Below are 13,223 nucleotides of genomic sequence, written 5' to 3'. Positions count from 1 at the left end.
AGCTCCAATAAAGCTAGCATCAGATTTCTCAATAGAAACACTACAAGCCAGAAGGGAATGGCAAAAAATATTCCAAGCAATGAAAAACAAAGGTGTACAACCAAGAATACTCTATCCAGCAAGGCTCACATTCAAAATGGAAGGTGAAATAAGGAGTTTCCCAGACAAAAGAAGACTAAAAGAATACATCTCCCCCAAACCAGCATTGCAAGACATGCTAAAGGGAATGCTTTAAGAAGATGAAGAAACAGACCCTGGATGCTGTGGCTAAGTGGATTGAGCATTGGCCTGCGAGCCAAGTGTCACTGGTTTGATTCCCAGTCAGGGCACAAGACTAGGTTGCACGTCAGGTCCCCAGTTGGGGCCACGAATGAGAGACAACCACACAGTGATGTTTCTCTCCCTCTCTTTCTCCTTTCCCCTCTCTCTAAAAATAAATAAATAAAAATAAAAAAATAAATAAATGATTTTAAAAAAACATGAAGAAACAGAGACAGAGAGGAGCACAAGCACAAAGGGGGAAAATGAAAACAAATAAGTACCTATTGATAATAACATTAAATGTAAATGGATTAAATGCACCAATCAAAAGACACAGGTAGCTGAATGGATTAGAAAGCATGAGCCACATATATGCTGTCTAGAAGAGACCCACCTCAGAACAAAAGATCTACACAGACTGAAAGTGAAGAGATGGAAAAAAATATTTCAAGCAAATGGACATGAAAAAAAAGCTGGGGTAGCAATACTCATATCAGACAAAACAGATCCATAAAAAGACAAAAAGGACATTTCATAATACTTAAGGGAAAAATCCATCAAAAATATATAACCCTGTAAACATATATGAACCCAAAATAGGAGCATCCAAATATGTAAGGAAATCTTTGAAAGACTTCAGGAAGGATATAGACAGCAACACACCCATACTAGGGAACTTCAACACCCCATTGTCAACAATGGACAGCTCTTCGAAGCAAAGAAACACCAAGGATATTAAGGCATTGAACAACACTCTAGGTCAAACGGACTTAGTTGATATATATAGAACTTTTCACCCCAAAGAAGCAAAATATATATTCTTTTCAAGTGCACATGGAATATTTTCAAAGATAGACCACATGGAAGGACACAAAACAAGCCTCAACAAATTCAAGAAAATTGAAATTAGACCAAGCATCTTCACAGATCACAATGGCTTGAAACTGGAAATCAGCCTCAGGGAAAAAACTGAAAGACATTCAAACTCTTGAAGAATGAAAAACATGCTATTAAATAATGAATAGGTTAACAATGAAATCAAGAAAGAAATCAAAACGTTTCAGGACACAAATGATAATGAACACAAAACAACCCAAAACTTATGGGATACAGCAAAAGCAGTCGTGAGAGGAAAGTTCATAGCAATACAGGTCTATCTAAAAAGGATAGAAGAATCTCTAATAAAAAATCTAACCCTACAGCTACAAGACCTAGAGCAGTGGTTCTAAACCTTCCTAATGCTGCGACCCTTTAATACAGTTCCTCATGTTGTGGTGACCCCCAACCATAACTAAAGCATAGTGATTAATCACAAAAAAATATGTAATTATATATGTGTCTTCCGATGGTATTAGGTGAGTCCTGTGAAAGGGTCGTTCGACCCCCAAAGGGGTCATGACCCACAGGTTGAGACCGCTGACCTAGAGGAATAACAAACAAAGCCCAATGCGAGTAGAAGGAAGGAAATCATCAAGATCAGAGCAGAATTAAATGACATAGAGGTTAAACAAACAATTGAAAAGAACAATAAAACCATGTACTGGTTCTTTGAAAAGATAAACAAAATTGACAAGCCTTTAATCAGACTCATCAGGAAAAAAAGAGAGGATCCAAGTAAATAAAATCAGAAATGAAAAAGGAGAAATCACAACCGATATGACAGAAATACAAAGGATTGTAAGAAATTATTACGAACAACTGTATCACAAGAAATTTGACAACATAGAGGAAATGGACAAATTTCTGGAAACATATAATGTTCCAAAACTGAATCAAAAAGAGCACAAAGCCTGAACAGACCAATAACAACTAGTGAAATTGAAGCAGTAATAAAAAAACTCCCGGCACACAAAAGCCCTGGACGGATGGTTTCACAGGTGAATTTTACAAAACATTTAGGAAAGAACTAACTCCTATCCTTCTCAGACTATCCAAAAAAATCTGAGAAGAGGGAAGACTCCCAAACTCTTTCTATGAAGCCAGTATTACCCTAATTCCAAAACCAGGTCAACACACAACAAAGATAGAAAACTACAGGCCAATATCGCTGATGAACATAGATGCTAAAATTCTCAACAAAATATTGGCAAACCGGATCCAGCAACACATTAAAAAGATCATAGCCCTGGCTGCTGTGGCTCAGTGAATTGAGTGTCAGCCTGCGAGCCAAGTGTCGCTGGTTCGATTCCCAGCTAGGGCACATTACTAGGTTGCACGTCAGGTCCCCAGATGGGGGCACGAGTGAGAGGCAACCACACAGAGATGTTTCTCTCCCTCTTTTTCTCCTTTCCCCTCTCTCTAAAAATTAAGTAAGTAAACAAACAAACAAATAAATTATTAAAAAAAAAAAAGATCATAGATCACAATCAAGTGGGATTCATCCTAGGCATGCAAGGATGGTTTAACATTCGCAAATCAGTAAATGTAATACACCACATAAACAAAATGAAAGACAAAAACCACATGATCATATCAATAGATGCTGAAAAAGCATTTGATAAAGTACAACACCCATTTATGATGAAAACAGCAAAATGGGAATAAAGGCCATATATGAGAAACCCGAAGCCAACATCATACTATGGGAAAAAACTGAAAGCATTTCCCCTGAGGTCAGTAACAGGACAAGGATGTCCACTCTCTCCACTCCTATTCAACATAGTCTTGGAAGTTCTAGTCACAGCAGACAAGAAAAAGAAATAAAAGGCATCAAAATCAGAAAAGAGGAAGTAAAACTCACTATTTACAGATGACATAATAGTATACACAGAAAACCCTATAGACTCCACTAATAAACTACTCAACATAATAAGTGAATTTGGCAAAATAGCAGGCTACAAAGTCAATATTCAGAAATCAAAGGCATTTCTGTACACCAACAATAAAATAGAGAAAGAAACTAGAAAAAAAAAATCCCATTTACTATAGGAACAAGAAAAATAAAGTACCTAGGAATTAACTTAATCAAGGAGGTAAAAGACCTATACTCAAAAAAAACTACATAACATTGAAGAAAGAAATTAAGGAAGATACAAATAAATGGAAGCATATACCATGTTCATGGATGGGAAGAATCAACATCATTAAAATGTCCATACTATCCAAAGCAATTTATAGATTCAATGCAATTCCTATTAAAATACCAAAGACATATTTCTCAGACCTAGGACAAATACTTCAAAAATTTATATGGAGCCAAAAAGACCCCGAATAGCCACAGCAATCTTGAGGAAGATCACAGTAGGAGAAATCACAATACCTGATACCAAACTATACTACAAGGCCATGGTAATCAAAACAGTCTGGTACTGGCATAAGAACAGACATATAGATCAATGGAACAGAATAGAGCGCCCAGAAACAAACCCAGGTCTATATGGTCAACTAATATTTGACAAAGGGGGAACATAAAATGGAGTGAGAAGAGCCTCTTCAATAAATGGCGCTGGTAGAACTGGACAGGGACATGCAAAAAAATGAAACTAGACCACCAATTTACACTGTACACCAGAATAAACTCAAGATGGATCAAAGACTTAAATGTAAGCCATGATAGCATAAAGGTCCTAGGGGAAAATATAGGCAGGAAAATTTCAGATATCCCACATAGCAATATTTTCACTGATATATCTCCTAAGGCAAGGGAAATAAAGGAAAGAATAAACAAATGGGACTACATCAAACTAAATAGATTCCACTCAGCAAAAGAAAACATCAGCAAGATGAAAAGGGAACCAACCATATGGGAAAATATATTTGCCAATGATACCTCAGACAAGGGATTGATCTCCACAATATATAAAGAAGTTACACAACTCAACACCAAGAAGACAGACAATTCAATTAAAAAATGGGCAAAGGACCTGAACAAACACTTCTCCAAAGAGGACATAAATAGGGTCCAAATGCATATGAGAAAATGCTCAACATCACTTCCATCAGAGAGATCCAAATAAAAACCACAATGAGATACCATCTCATATCAGTCAGAATGACCATCATCAACAAATCAACAAACAAGAAGTGCTGGCGAGGATGTGGAGAAAGGGAACCCTAGTGTACTGTTGGTGGGAATGAAGACTGGTGCAGCAACTATGGAAAACACTATGAAATTTCCTCAGAAAACTAAAAATGGAACTGTCTTTGGAACCAGCAGTTCCATTGCTAGTGGATTATATCCGAAGAATCCTGAAACACCAATTCAAAAGAGCCTATGCACCCCTATGTTCATAGCAGCGCTATTTACAGTAGCCAAATGCTGGAAACAACCTAAGTGCTCATCTGTAGATGAGTGGATCAAAAAACTGTGGTACATTTACAGAATGGAGTACTATGTAGCAGAAAGAAAGAACTTCTACCATTTGCAACAACATGAACGGAACTAGAGAGAATTATGCTTAGTGAAATAAGCCAGGCAATGAAAGAAAAACACCATATGATATCATTTATTACTGGAGGCTAATGAACAACACAAACAAATGAGCAAAATTGAACCAGAGGGCATAAGCCTATGATCTCATTACCTGAGTGATTGTCTAATACAACAAGGATGCCAGCCTGTTAAACTAAGCATGCCATTGTTCGGGAACAGCCAACTGACATGGAGTCTGCAGGATCCTTCCCCATGTGGAAGACCACCCTCTCCGCTACACCCCCACTCTTATTAGGGATTTCTGGACCCAAAGGAGGTAGGATGACGACCATGTCCAGATTGAAGCAGCTAAAGGAGCATGAGACCTTTTCCCATTCTCCTTTATAAAATTATAAAGGGTCTTAAGTCTGAGGGGGGGGGTGTTATTTTTTATTTTTGTAAAAATATAATTAATTAAAAAAATAATATAGGAAAGGGTGAAGCCAAGGAACTTATATGCACAACCTGTGGACATGAACTAAGTGGGGTGGGATTGCTGGTGAAAGGGGGGTGCTGGGTGGAGGGGAGCAAAGGTGTAAAAAATTGGAACTATTGTAACAACATAACCAATTAAGAAAAAAAATCTTTTACCATAAAAAATGAAAAATACACAACATTTTCAGCATATTATGCTTTATTATTTCAAGAAAGGTAAAAACAGCTGAAACACACACACACACACACACACACACACACACACACACAAAGATTTGTGCCTTGTATGGAGAAGGTGCTGGCTGGTCAAACGTATCAAAAGTAGTTTGCAAAGTTTCATGCTGGAGATTTGTTGTTGGACAATGCTTTACGGTCCGATAGGCTAGTTGAAGTTGATAGCAATCAAATCAAGACATTAACTGACAACAATCAATGTTATACCACGCAGGATATAGCCAACATACTCAAAACACCCAAATCAATAAAGTTATTGGTGAAAATGAAAAATGTGTCTTTTACTTTATGGATAAAAACCATACAAACTTTCTGGCTGACCCAATACAAACTAAGAGATTGATTGAGTAAACTGTAGTATATCTAATAATGCAATAATATACAACATTAAAGCTAATGTAAAAACAGATTTAATGTTGAATGAAATAATAGTATGGTTCTATTTCTGTAGGGGGAAAGTGTGTGTGTGTTTACACCTGCACAGAGAAAAATGGGTACATACCAAATCATTCATTGTGATTATCTCCAGGTGGTGGTATGGAGTCTTTTAATGTACTCTTTTTGCTTATCTGTATATTCTCAATTTTTCCCAGTGAACATATGTATTCCCTGTGAATTCAAAATAACTGGTTTGGCTTTGAGATATATTACATAATATATTTGTAGATTTACTGTTTGAATAATCTGTGCCCTTACTCCATTTCAACTGAAACTATTTGAAGTTTGTCTATATTTATTTCCTTTGAGTACTCTGTTGTAGAATTGTTCAAGATGAATGGTAAACCTAAAGGAAGCTGTCCTGGATAGAGTTTGGATTAGATAACTGAGAATTGATAACTAGAAAACAATTTAATTTTCCTTTTCTCAATCAAATAATTTGTTTTTCTTCCATTTTTCAAAGCATGCTGATTCCATTTTCAAAGAAGAATTGCTTCCAGTTACTTTGTAACCTCCAGGTCTCAGCAACTGGTTTTAAAAACACAGTGAAAAGGGGGCTCATTTGACAGTCAATTTCCAATGATGTTTACCAAAATCTGGCTGTAGAAGACTGGATCCATGACCATATGAACCTAGAAGGCAAGCCAGTCCTGTTCTTTTGGAGAAATTCTCCCTCTATTGTAATTGGTAGGCATCAGAATCCTTGGCAGGAATGTAACCTGAATCTGATGAGAGAAAAAGGTGTAAAACTGGCTTGGAGAAGAAGTGGAGGAGGAACAGTTTACCATGATATGGGTAATATCAATTTGACTTTTACAACCAAAAAAAAGTATGATAGGATGGAAAATGGAAAATTAGTTGTGAGAGCTCTGAATGCTGTCCAACCCCAGCTGGATGTGCAGCCTACCAAAAGATTTGACCTTTTACTTGATGGCCAGTTTAAAATCTCAGGAACAGCTTCTAAGATTGGCTGGACTATTGCTTATCACCACTGCACTTTGTTATGTAGTACTGATGGGACCTTCTTGTCGTCTTTGCTCAAGAGCCCTTACCAAGGGATCAGGAGCAATGCCACTGCTAGCATACCTTCCTCAGTAAAAAATCTGTTGGAAAAAGACCCCACTCTGACCTGTGAAGTACTGACAAATGCTATTGCTGAAGAATATGCCGCTTATCATTGGACTGATAATCACATCGACCTGAAAAACCCAACAGATGAGACACTGTTTCCTGGAATAAATAGCAAAGTCAAAGAACTACAAACCTGGAAATGGATCTATGGCAAAACTCCAAAATTCAGTGTAAAAACTTCCTTTAAAATGATTCAAAATTAAATATATCATGTATTTATACACTGGGATTTTGGCAACTCAATATAGTTATTAATATTCAAAAAAATATTTGCTTTAATGTGTTACACAAACAGTCATACTTGTAAATTAAAGTATTCATAGATGTAAATAACGGGAGAATTGAAATCTGTAACACTGAAGCACCAGATCATTGGTTGCCACTGAAAATATGTGACAAATTAAATTCAAGTTTTATTGGCAGTAAGTTTTGCCCAATTGAAACTACTGTGTTAACAAATGCATTACATAGAACATGTCCAGAAAATGATGAACTATACAGAAGATGGAATATTCTCTGTGAAAAAATTAAGGGAATAATGTGATTGCAAGTAAATTTACTAATATTGGCAGTTTCAATAAGAAAATAAAAAATTTCAATGTACATTGTATGTCTCTTAAAATTAAAAGGGCCCCTAGCCTTTTTCAGTAACTTCTTTCCATTTGTCTATCACCTATCTTTGTCCATATTTCCTGCTGATCTCTAGGATGCTCTCTTTCTTCACTGATTTTAATACCTGGCATTCATTTATATTTCAGCTCCTGCCTTTATTACCATCTTGGGAATGTTTACCATATGGGACACTCTGACCTTAGAGTTAGTGCTTTTTCTTACCTCCAGGAAATACAGCCCAGGCTTCTTTCCACTTCTGATACCTTAATCTCTAAAATTCTCCCTTTTAGTTATAAACTTCTTTCCTCCCATCCTCTCCCACTAAATCAAGCCTATTGTAATTTTTATAAACCCTGAACTCTTCCCTAATCTGTTGCTTCATTTCCGTTCCTTATCCTAGCTTGAATTATTTCAAATCCATTGCCCTTTCTTATCACCATTCTCATTTGCCTCTCTCTTGACCTACCATAGCCACTTTTTCTAATTCGATAATTGATTTTTTACTCCTATGCCCAGATGGCAGGCAATGTGGGAAGAAAATTCACATAACTCAGATTAACCCAATTCATATTTACAGCTTTCAACTTATATTTTCTTCTTCCTGTTGGTGTCAGATTCAACTCATCTGCTGACGCCCTCAAATTTTTCAGAGGCATTATTCCTAAATGTTTCCACTCTTCTTCAACTCAGAATTCCACCACTCATCACAAACCTTGATTCATAATTTGAGAGGAGAGGCCTTCAGAAATGAACTCCTTTAGCCTCTCATGTTCTCTATTTCAACATTTCTCAGGAACTCCTTTTCATTAAAGCTAACTCCTCTCATTGTACCCTAGTTTGACTCTTTCTTCCTTTCCAGCCTGCTTGGGCCTTATACTGTCAAATATTTATCTAATTTTTTTTTTTTTTTGTATTTTCTCTTGACTTTCACTGGATCCTTACCCATAGCAAATGAACATGTTTATGTCTCCTCCTTCCCCAAAACTCTCCTGCTCAAAGTTTTATTCTTTCCATATCTTCATTGTCAAACTTCTTTAAAGAGTAACATCACTGCCAACTATTTCCTGTCTCTGAAGTTCATTCAGATACTCTTCTTATTCCCAGAGTACTTACTAGGTGTTTATTGAGTGCTTACTATGTGCCAGATGCTTTGCTAGTCGGATGTTCATGATGAGTGAGACATGGTCACTGACCTCAGGAATTGACAATTTAATGTTTTGGCTTTCAAACTTTTTAAAAACTAGAGTAAAAATATATTTTATATTGTGCATCAGCACACACACATTATATACCTAACAAGTTCATAATACAATGTTTACCTTCACTTTTTACTTATCTGGTATTTTATATTCAATTTTATCTTATTTTTTAAACATGGAATTTACGACCCATTTAATAGGTCAAGATCTGACTTTTAAGAATTCAAGCCTAGTGGAGAAAATAGACAAACAAATCAGGAAATAATTACAAAATGAGAATAGTATGAATGAAAAGTCCAGGTGTTTAAAATAGACAATTATAGGGGCTACCTAGCTAGAGCTACCATGGAGATGACTTTGAACCTGAGACTTGAAGACTAAGAGGAAAGCAGCCATGCAAAGAGTATTCCAGTTATTACCAGTTATCTATTGCTACAAAACAAAGCACTTCACAACTTGGTGGCTTAAAACAACAATCATTTATCACCACACTGCCCTCTGGTAATGCCTGCTGGTGCTCAGGAGGTTCAAGGTACTCATTCCCTCAGAGATTGGGATATTCTATCCTGCAGGGAGGCTTGGCCACACGGGACCCTGGAAATAAATAGAGGAGGCACAGTAAATTCTTAGGGAGTTAAAAATGAAATAGGCCATCTTTATCCCTGTCTGAAGACCCTAATTGAGCCACCGTGACTGCAAGAATGAAAGCCAAGATAACTTCAGTCCATCCCCAGCACCACGAATGGGCTACTAAGCCCAGTCATAGGGTAACATTTTTAATGTTGGGCAGTCCATTGATGATCTGGGAAAAACTGACAAGTCTATGGGAAAGATGCACGACAGAAAATCTGAGAAGCCAAATGATTATCCCAATCTACTCTAAAGGGTCTAGTAAAAGTAACCTGGAAGCAAATGTGGTTTGATGTCATTGCTGCTGGGACCCCACGTAAAAAGATAGACCAGCCTGTGGAAAGCCTTAAAACCTGAACAGTTCAGACCTGCTTCTACCACCTCTAGTACCCTGCCTACTCCAGCAGCAACCTGAGATACAGTCCTATTTGGCATGGGTGCCTTCAATGCCCTGGGCATAGGACACAGGCCAAGATCACCTCCAGGGGCGATTTGGGGCAATCGGGGACTGCATTTGAGCTCTCTGGTCCCCCAGAAACAAAAGGTGATGGCTCTGGTTGATGCTGGAGCCAAATGCACTTGGATACACGGTAACCCTCAGAAGTTTTCTGGCCCCCTCTATGCCATCATTGGTTATGGAGGGTAAAAGTTTATGGCCAGGAAGGTCCCCTTGACACTGCAAATTCCCCCACAGGAACAGGAAGTTTTTCTCTTTCCAGTACCACATAACATATTGGGCACTGACATACTACCAGGTCAAACTCTGCAAACCTCTATTGGTGAATTCAGCCTCTGGGTCAGAGTAATCAAACCAGTGCTGAGGGGAAACGCCAGCTGGGAACCAGTAAGTCTGCTGCCATCAACAATGGTAATTGTCAAACATAAATTGCCAGGGTCAGGGTTAAGGAGATAGGAGAGAACCTATCTGAGACCTGCACCAAGTGGGCATGGTACACTTGCCCATAGTGTTTTCAAGAGCCTATTACGGGCTCCCTGTTACAACGGTTCTAAGTATGTCCTGGTTTGTGTGGACAGCACATCTGATTTAACCCAATTTATCCCTTGTCGCCACACAAACCAGACTGCTACCATTAGGGGATTAGAGAAGCTGAGCACCTTGTACGGAGATCCTCATAGAATAGACAGTGACTGGGGACATATTTCAATGGTCATGATGTGCAAGACTGGACAAAAGAACATGACACTGAGTGGAGGTTTCATGTCTCCTATAACCCACAGGCAGCAGGGCTGTAGAAGGAAGAATAGAATATTAAAGCCATAGATGAAATTACTAACAGATAAAACCACCTTGATCAGGACTAAAGTACTGCCCCCGGCTTTAATGTTTGAATGATTAACCAGTAAAGCCTGCTGCCCCAGTTGCCAGACCGGAACCCTGAGCTGAAGTGTGAGAGGGTGGTGAAGAAATGGGGAATAAACTGTGTAAGAGAACTCCTTCAAGAAGTTTGTTCATGAAGAGCAGGCTGGGTGGTTATCTGCATGGGATGTGTATACTGAGGGAACAATGCAGTGGAGAGGAGAGACTGCTCAAAGGACCAAGTCCTTGGTGAGGCTAAAGGAGGTAAGGTCAAGTTCACTTGCTGAAAATGTGGCTAGCTTTTTTATATATTAGGACTAATAACCCTTTTCTACATGCTATAAATTTGAACTCATGTTTTTAATTTTTTTATGGTTCCTTTACTTGTTTTAAATATTTACAAAATTATTAAACCTTTTTGCCTCATTGATAATTCCTGGGGTTTGTGTTGTGCTTAGTACATTTAGTGAGTTTTTTCAAAGTGATTTTTCATTTAATTAGCACTTTAATCCAGTTAGAACCATTTATATCTAGTAGAGATCTAATGTTATTTTTTCCATTTATTGAATAGTATATTCTTTCCCCACTAATGAAAGACACATTATATATTAAGTACCTATACACACATTCGCTTTCCCAGATGTGTCTCCGGACTCCTTATTCTATCTCACTGATTTGTCCATTCTTATGCCCAGATATTTTAAAATGTTTTTGGTAGCATTGTCTTTATAGCTTGTCAAGCAAGTCTCCTAGTATAGTCTCTTTTCACATTTAATTTATACATTAACTTAAGGAGAACTGACATCTTACTAAGCCTTCCCATTCAGGAATATAATTTGTCCTTCCAGTTATCTTGGTTTTCTTTTACATCCCTTCATAAAGCTTACTGTTTTTAAATATAGTTCTTGCATATTTCTTGATGTTTAATAGATAAACTTGCATCTGGTATCCTTCTGGTAGTCTAAGTGGACCTGGGAATAGAACTTCAAATATTTAGAACAATGGATGGCAATATCATTATCTCTTAGGGTTTCTATGAGAGTTGAATAAAAGTTATCACAGGGTTGTGGATTGCTGATTCTCTAGTGACAGATCCATTCTCTCTAGAAATCAGAATTGTTATTTTAACATGTCAGTATGGAGATCTAACACATATTCTCACCTGAATAAAAGGCCACTCTACTTCCACATGATGATGGTACCTGGCAAAAAAAAAGGCAGGATCCACTGCAGAAAGGGACTTTGGATCAGGTCCAATATTTTTCCACGTGCTCTCCCGAGACCCCGAATTTCCACAGAAGACAGACTGAGCCCCTCTCAGACAGATGAAAATGCTCTTCAATTATTTTTTTGAGTCTCTCCTACATGAGTTTAAAGTTCAGGCACTCCCCAAGAGCTTTGTTCTGCATATGTGCTGGTCGCTACCAGCCCACGTTGGGAAACTGGAAAGCTAAAAACTGCTCTGCGCCTGGGAGAATACTCAAGCCCCATATAAGCCATACTCCAGACGCAGTTCGAGGAGCCATATTCTTCATTAGCATGTGCTTCCTTGATGCATTAAGTTCCCTCCTTCTTGCCACCTTGTTTTCAGTAAACCTCTTCTTTAGAATATTTCAGCTCTCGATTTCTATCTTTCTACCTTCACCTATGACACACATAATAAAGGTCGGCAAAACTAGTTTGAGTATTTTCAGGTTCAGCATTATCAGCACCTGAACCTTTAAACATCAAAGAAAAACATCAGGAACTTTTCTGGAAGCCCTTCTTGTTTTCCCACAAAGGCAAAACATAAACCTGGTGTCTAAAGCCACCCAGGACTACCAGCTCAACCTTAGTCCCCTGGCTTCCTTCCACATGGCTTTAGTCTTCCACATTATTTAATCTTGAATTTAATCTTCAATCTTTCCCTGATGTGGTGTTTATATGTGCACTCTCCAACAGCAGTACTTCTATTTATTTCTGCAGATTCTGGCTTAGCTTATTCTTTAGGCTTCTGGACTGTCCATTGCTTCTACCTGTATCCACTCTCCCAGTCCAACTCCCGGAAATCTAGTGTTTGTCCCAATGCAGTCAACTGGCATCTGGATGGATGTGCTTACCCAGAATAGTTCATTCTAAACTATAAAGCTTTACAAATGTGCCAGCCAAGGTTGAATGAGCTGCAAAATGCATCTGGATAACTAAATAGGTTGATCTGCCTTTATGGAGTTAGGTAATAGTAGATAACTGAATATTGATGAATGTCTGCTAAAGACATTGATTTGTAACAAAATTAACATTGTACTTTTATTCTTGGATATTAGACACACAAGCCAATCTGTCTCTTTAAGACAGGGGTCCCCACCCCCAGGCCCTGGTACAAGGACCGGTCAGTGGCCTGTTAGGAACCAGGCAGCAAGAAGCAAAACTCCCCTGAGCTCTGCCTCCTATTCCCCATCTCCCTGCCCATCCACAGTGGCTGAGCCAGCAAAGCTCACCTGAGCTCTGCCTCCTGTCACTACACCCCCCTACCTGTACACAGGAGGGGAGGGGGTTTGAAGCTCACCTAAGCTCT

General features: G+C 38.3%; 1 protein-coding gene and 1 pseudogene across 7 annotated transcripts in view; one reads left to right on the top strand and one right to left on the bottom strand.

The window, feature by feature from the left end:
• The window catches only part of LOC150006661 (MIT domain-containing protein 1-like), a 31,096-nt gene that overhangs the window by 8,708 nt on the left and 9,165 nt on the right, over nucleotides 1–13,223 (bottom strand). For 4 of the 7 annotated variants that reach the window (XM_090281957.1, XM_090281956.1, XM_090281960.1 and 1 more), the window contains 2 exons: nucleotides 11,832–11,871; nucleotides 9,182–9,315 (listed from right to left, as the gene is read on the bottom strand). The exons of 1 other annotated variant lie outside the window; for it this stretch is intronic. In XM_090281957.1, the coding sequence (XP_090138083.1) occupies nucleotides 9,283–9,315; nucleotides 11,832–11,871 (73 nt within the window). In that variant the 3' untranslated portion in view covers nucleotides 9,182–9,282. Of the gene's footprint in view, nucleotides 1–9,181; nucleotides 9,316–11,831; nucleotides 11,872–13,223 lie in introns of those variants that run through there. 2 more of the 7 variants (XM_090281963.1, XM_090281961.1) reach the window with 1 other exon arrangement.
• Nucleotides 6,244–7,473, top strand: LOC150006662 (lipoyl amidotransferase LIPT1, mitochondrial-like; annotated as a pseudogene).

This window comes from Furipterus horrens, unplaced genomic scaffold (genome assembly GCF_987537825.1).
Source record: "Furipterus horrens unplaced genomic scaffold, mFurHor1.1.pri manual_scaffold_6, whole genome shotgun sequence".
In the NCBI taxonomy this organism is placed as follows: domain Eukaryota; kingdom Metazoa; phylum Chordata; class Mammalia; order Chiroptera; family Furipteridae; genus Furipterus; species Furipterus horrens.
The sequence above is the reverse complement of the archived record's forward strand: the minus strand, read 5'-3'. Positions and strand labels throughout refer to the sequence as shown.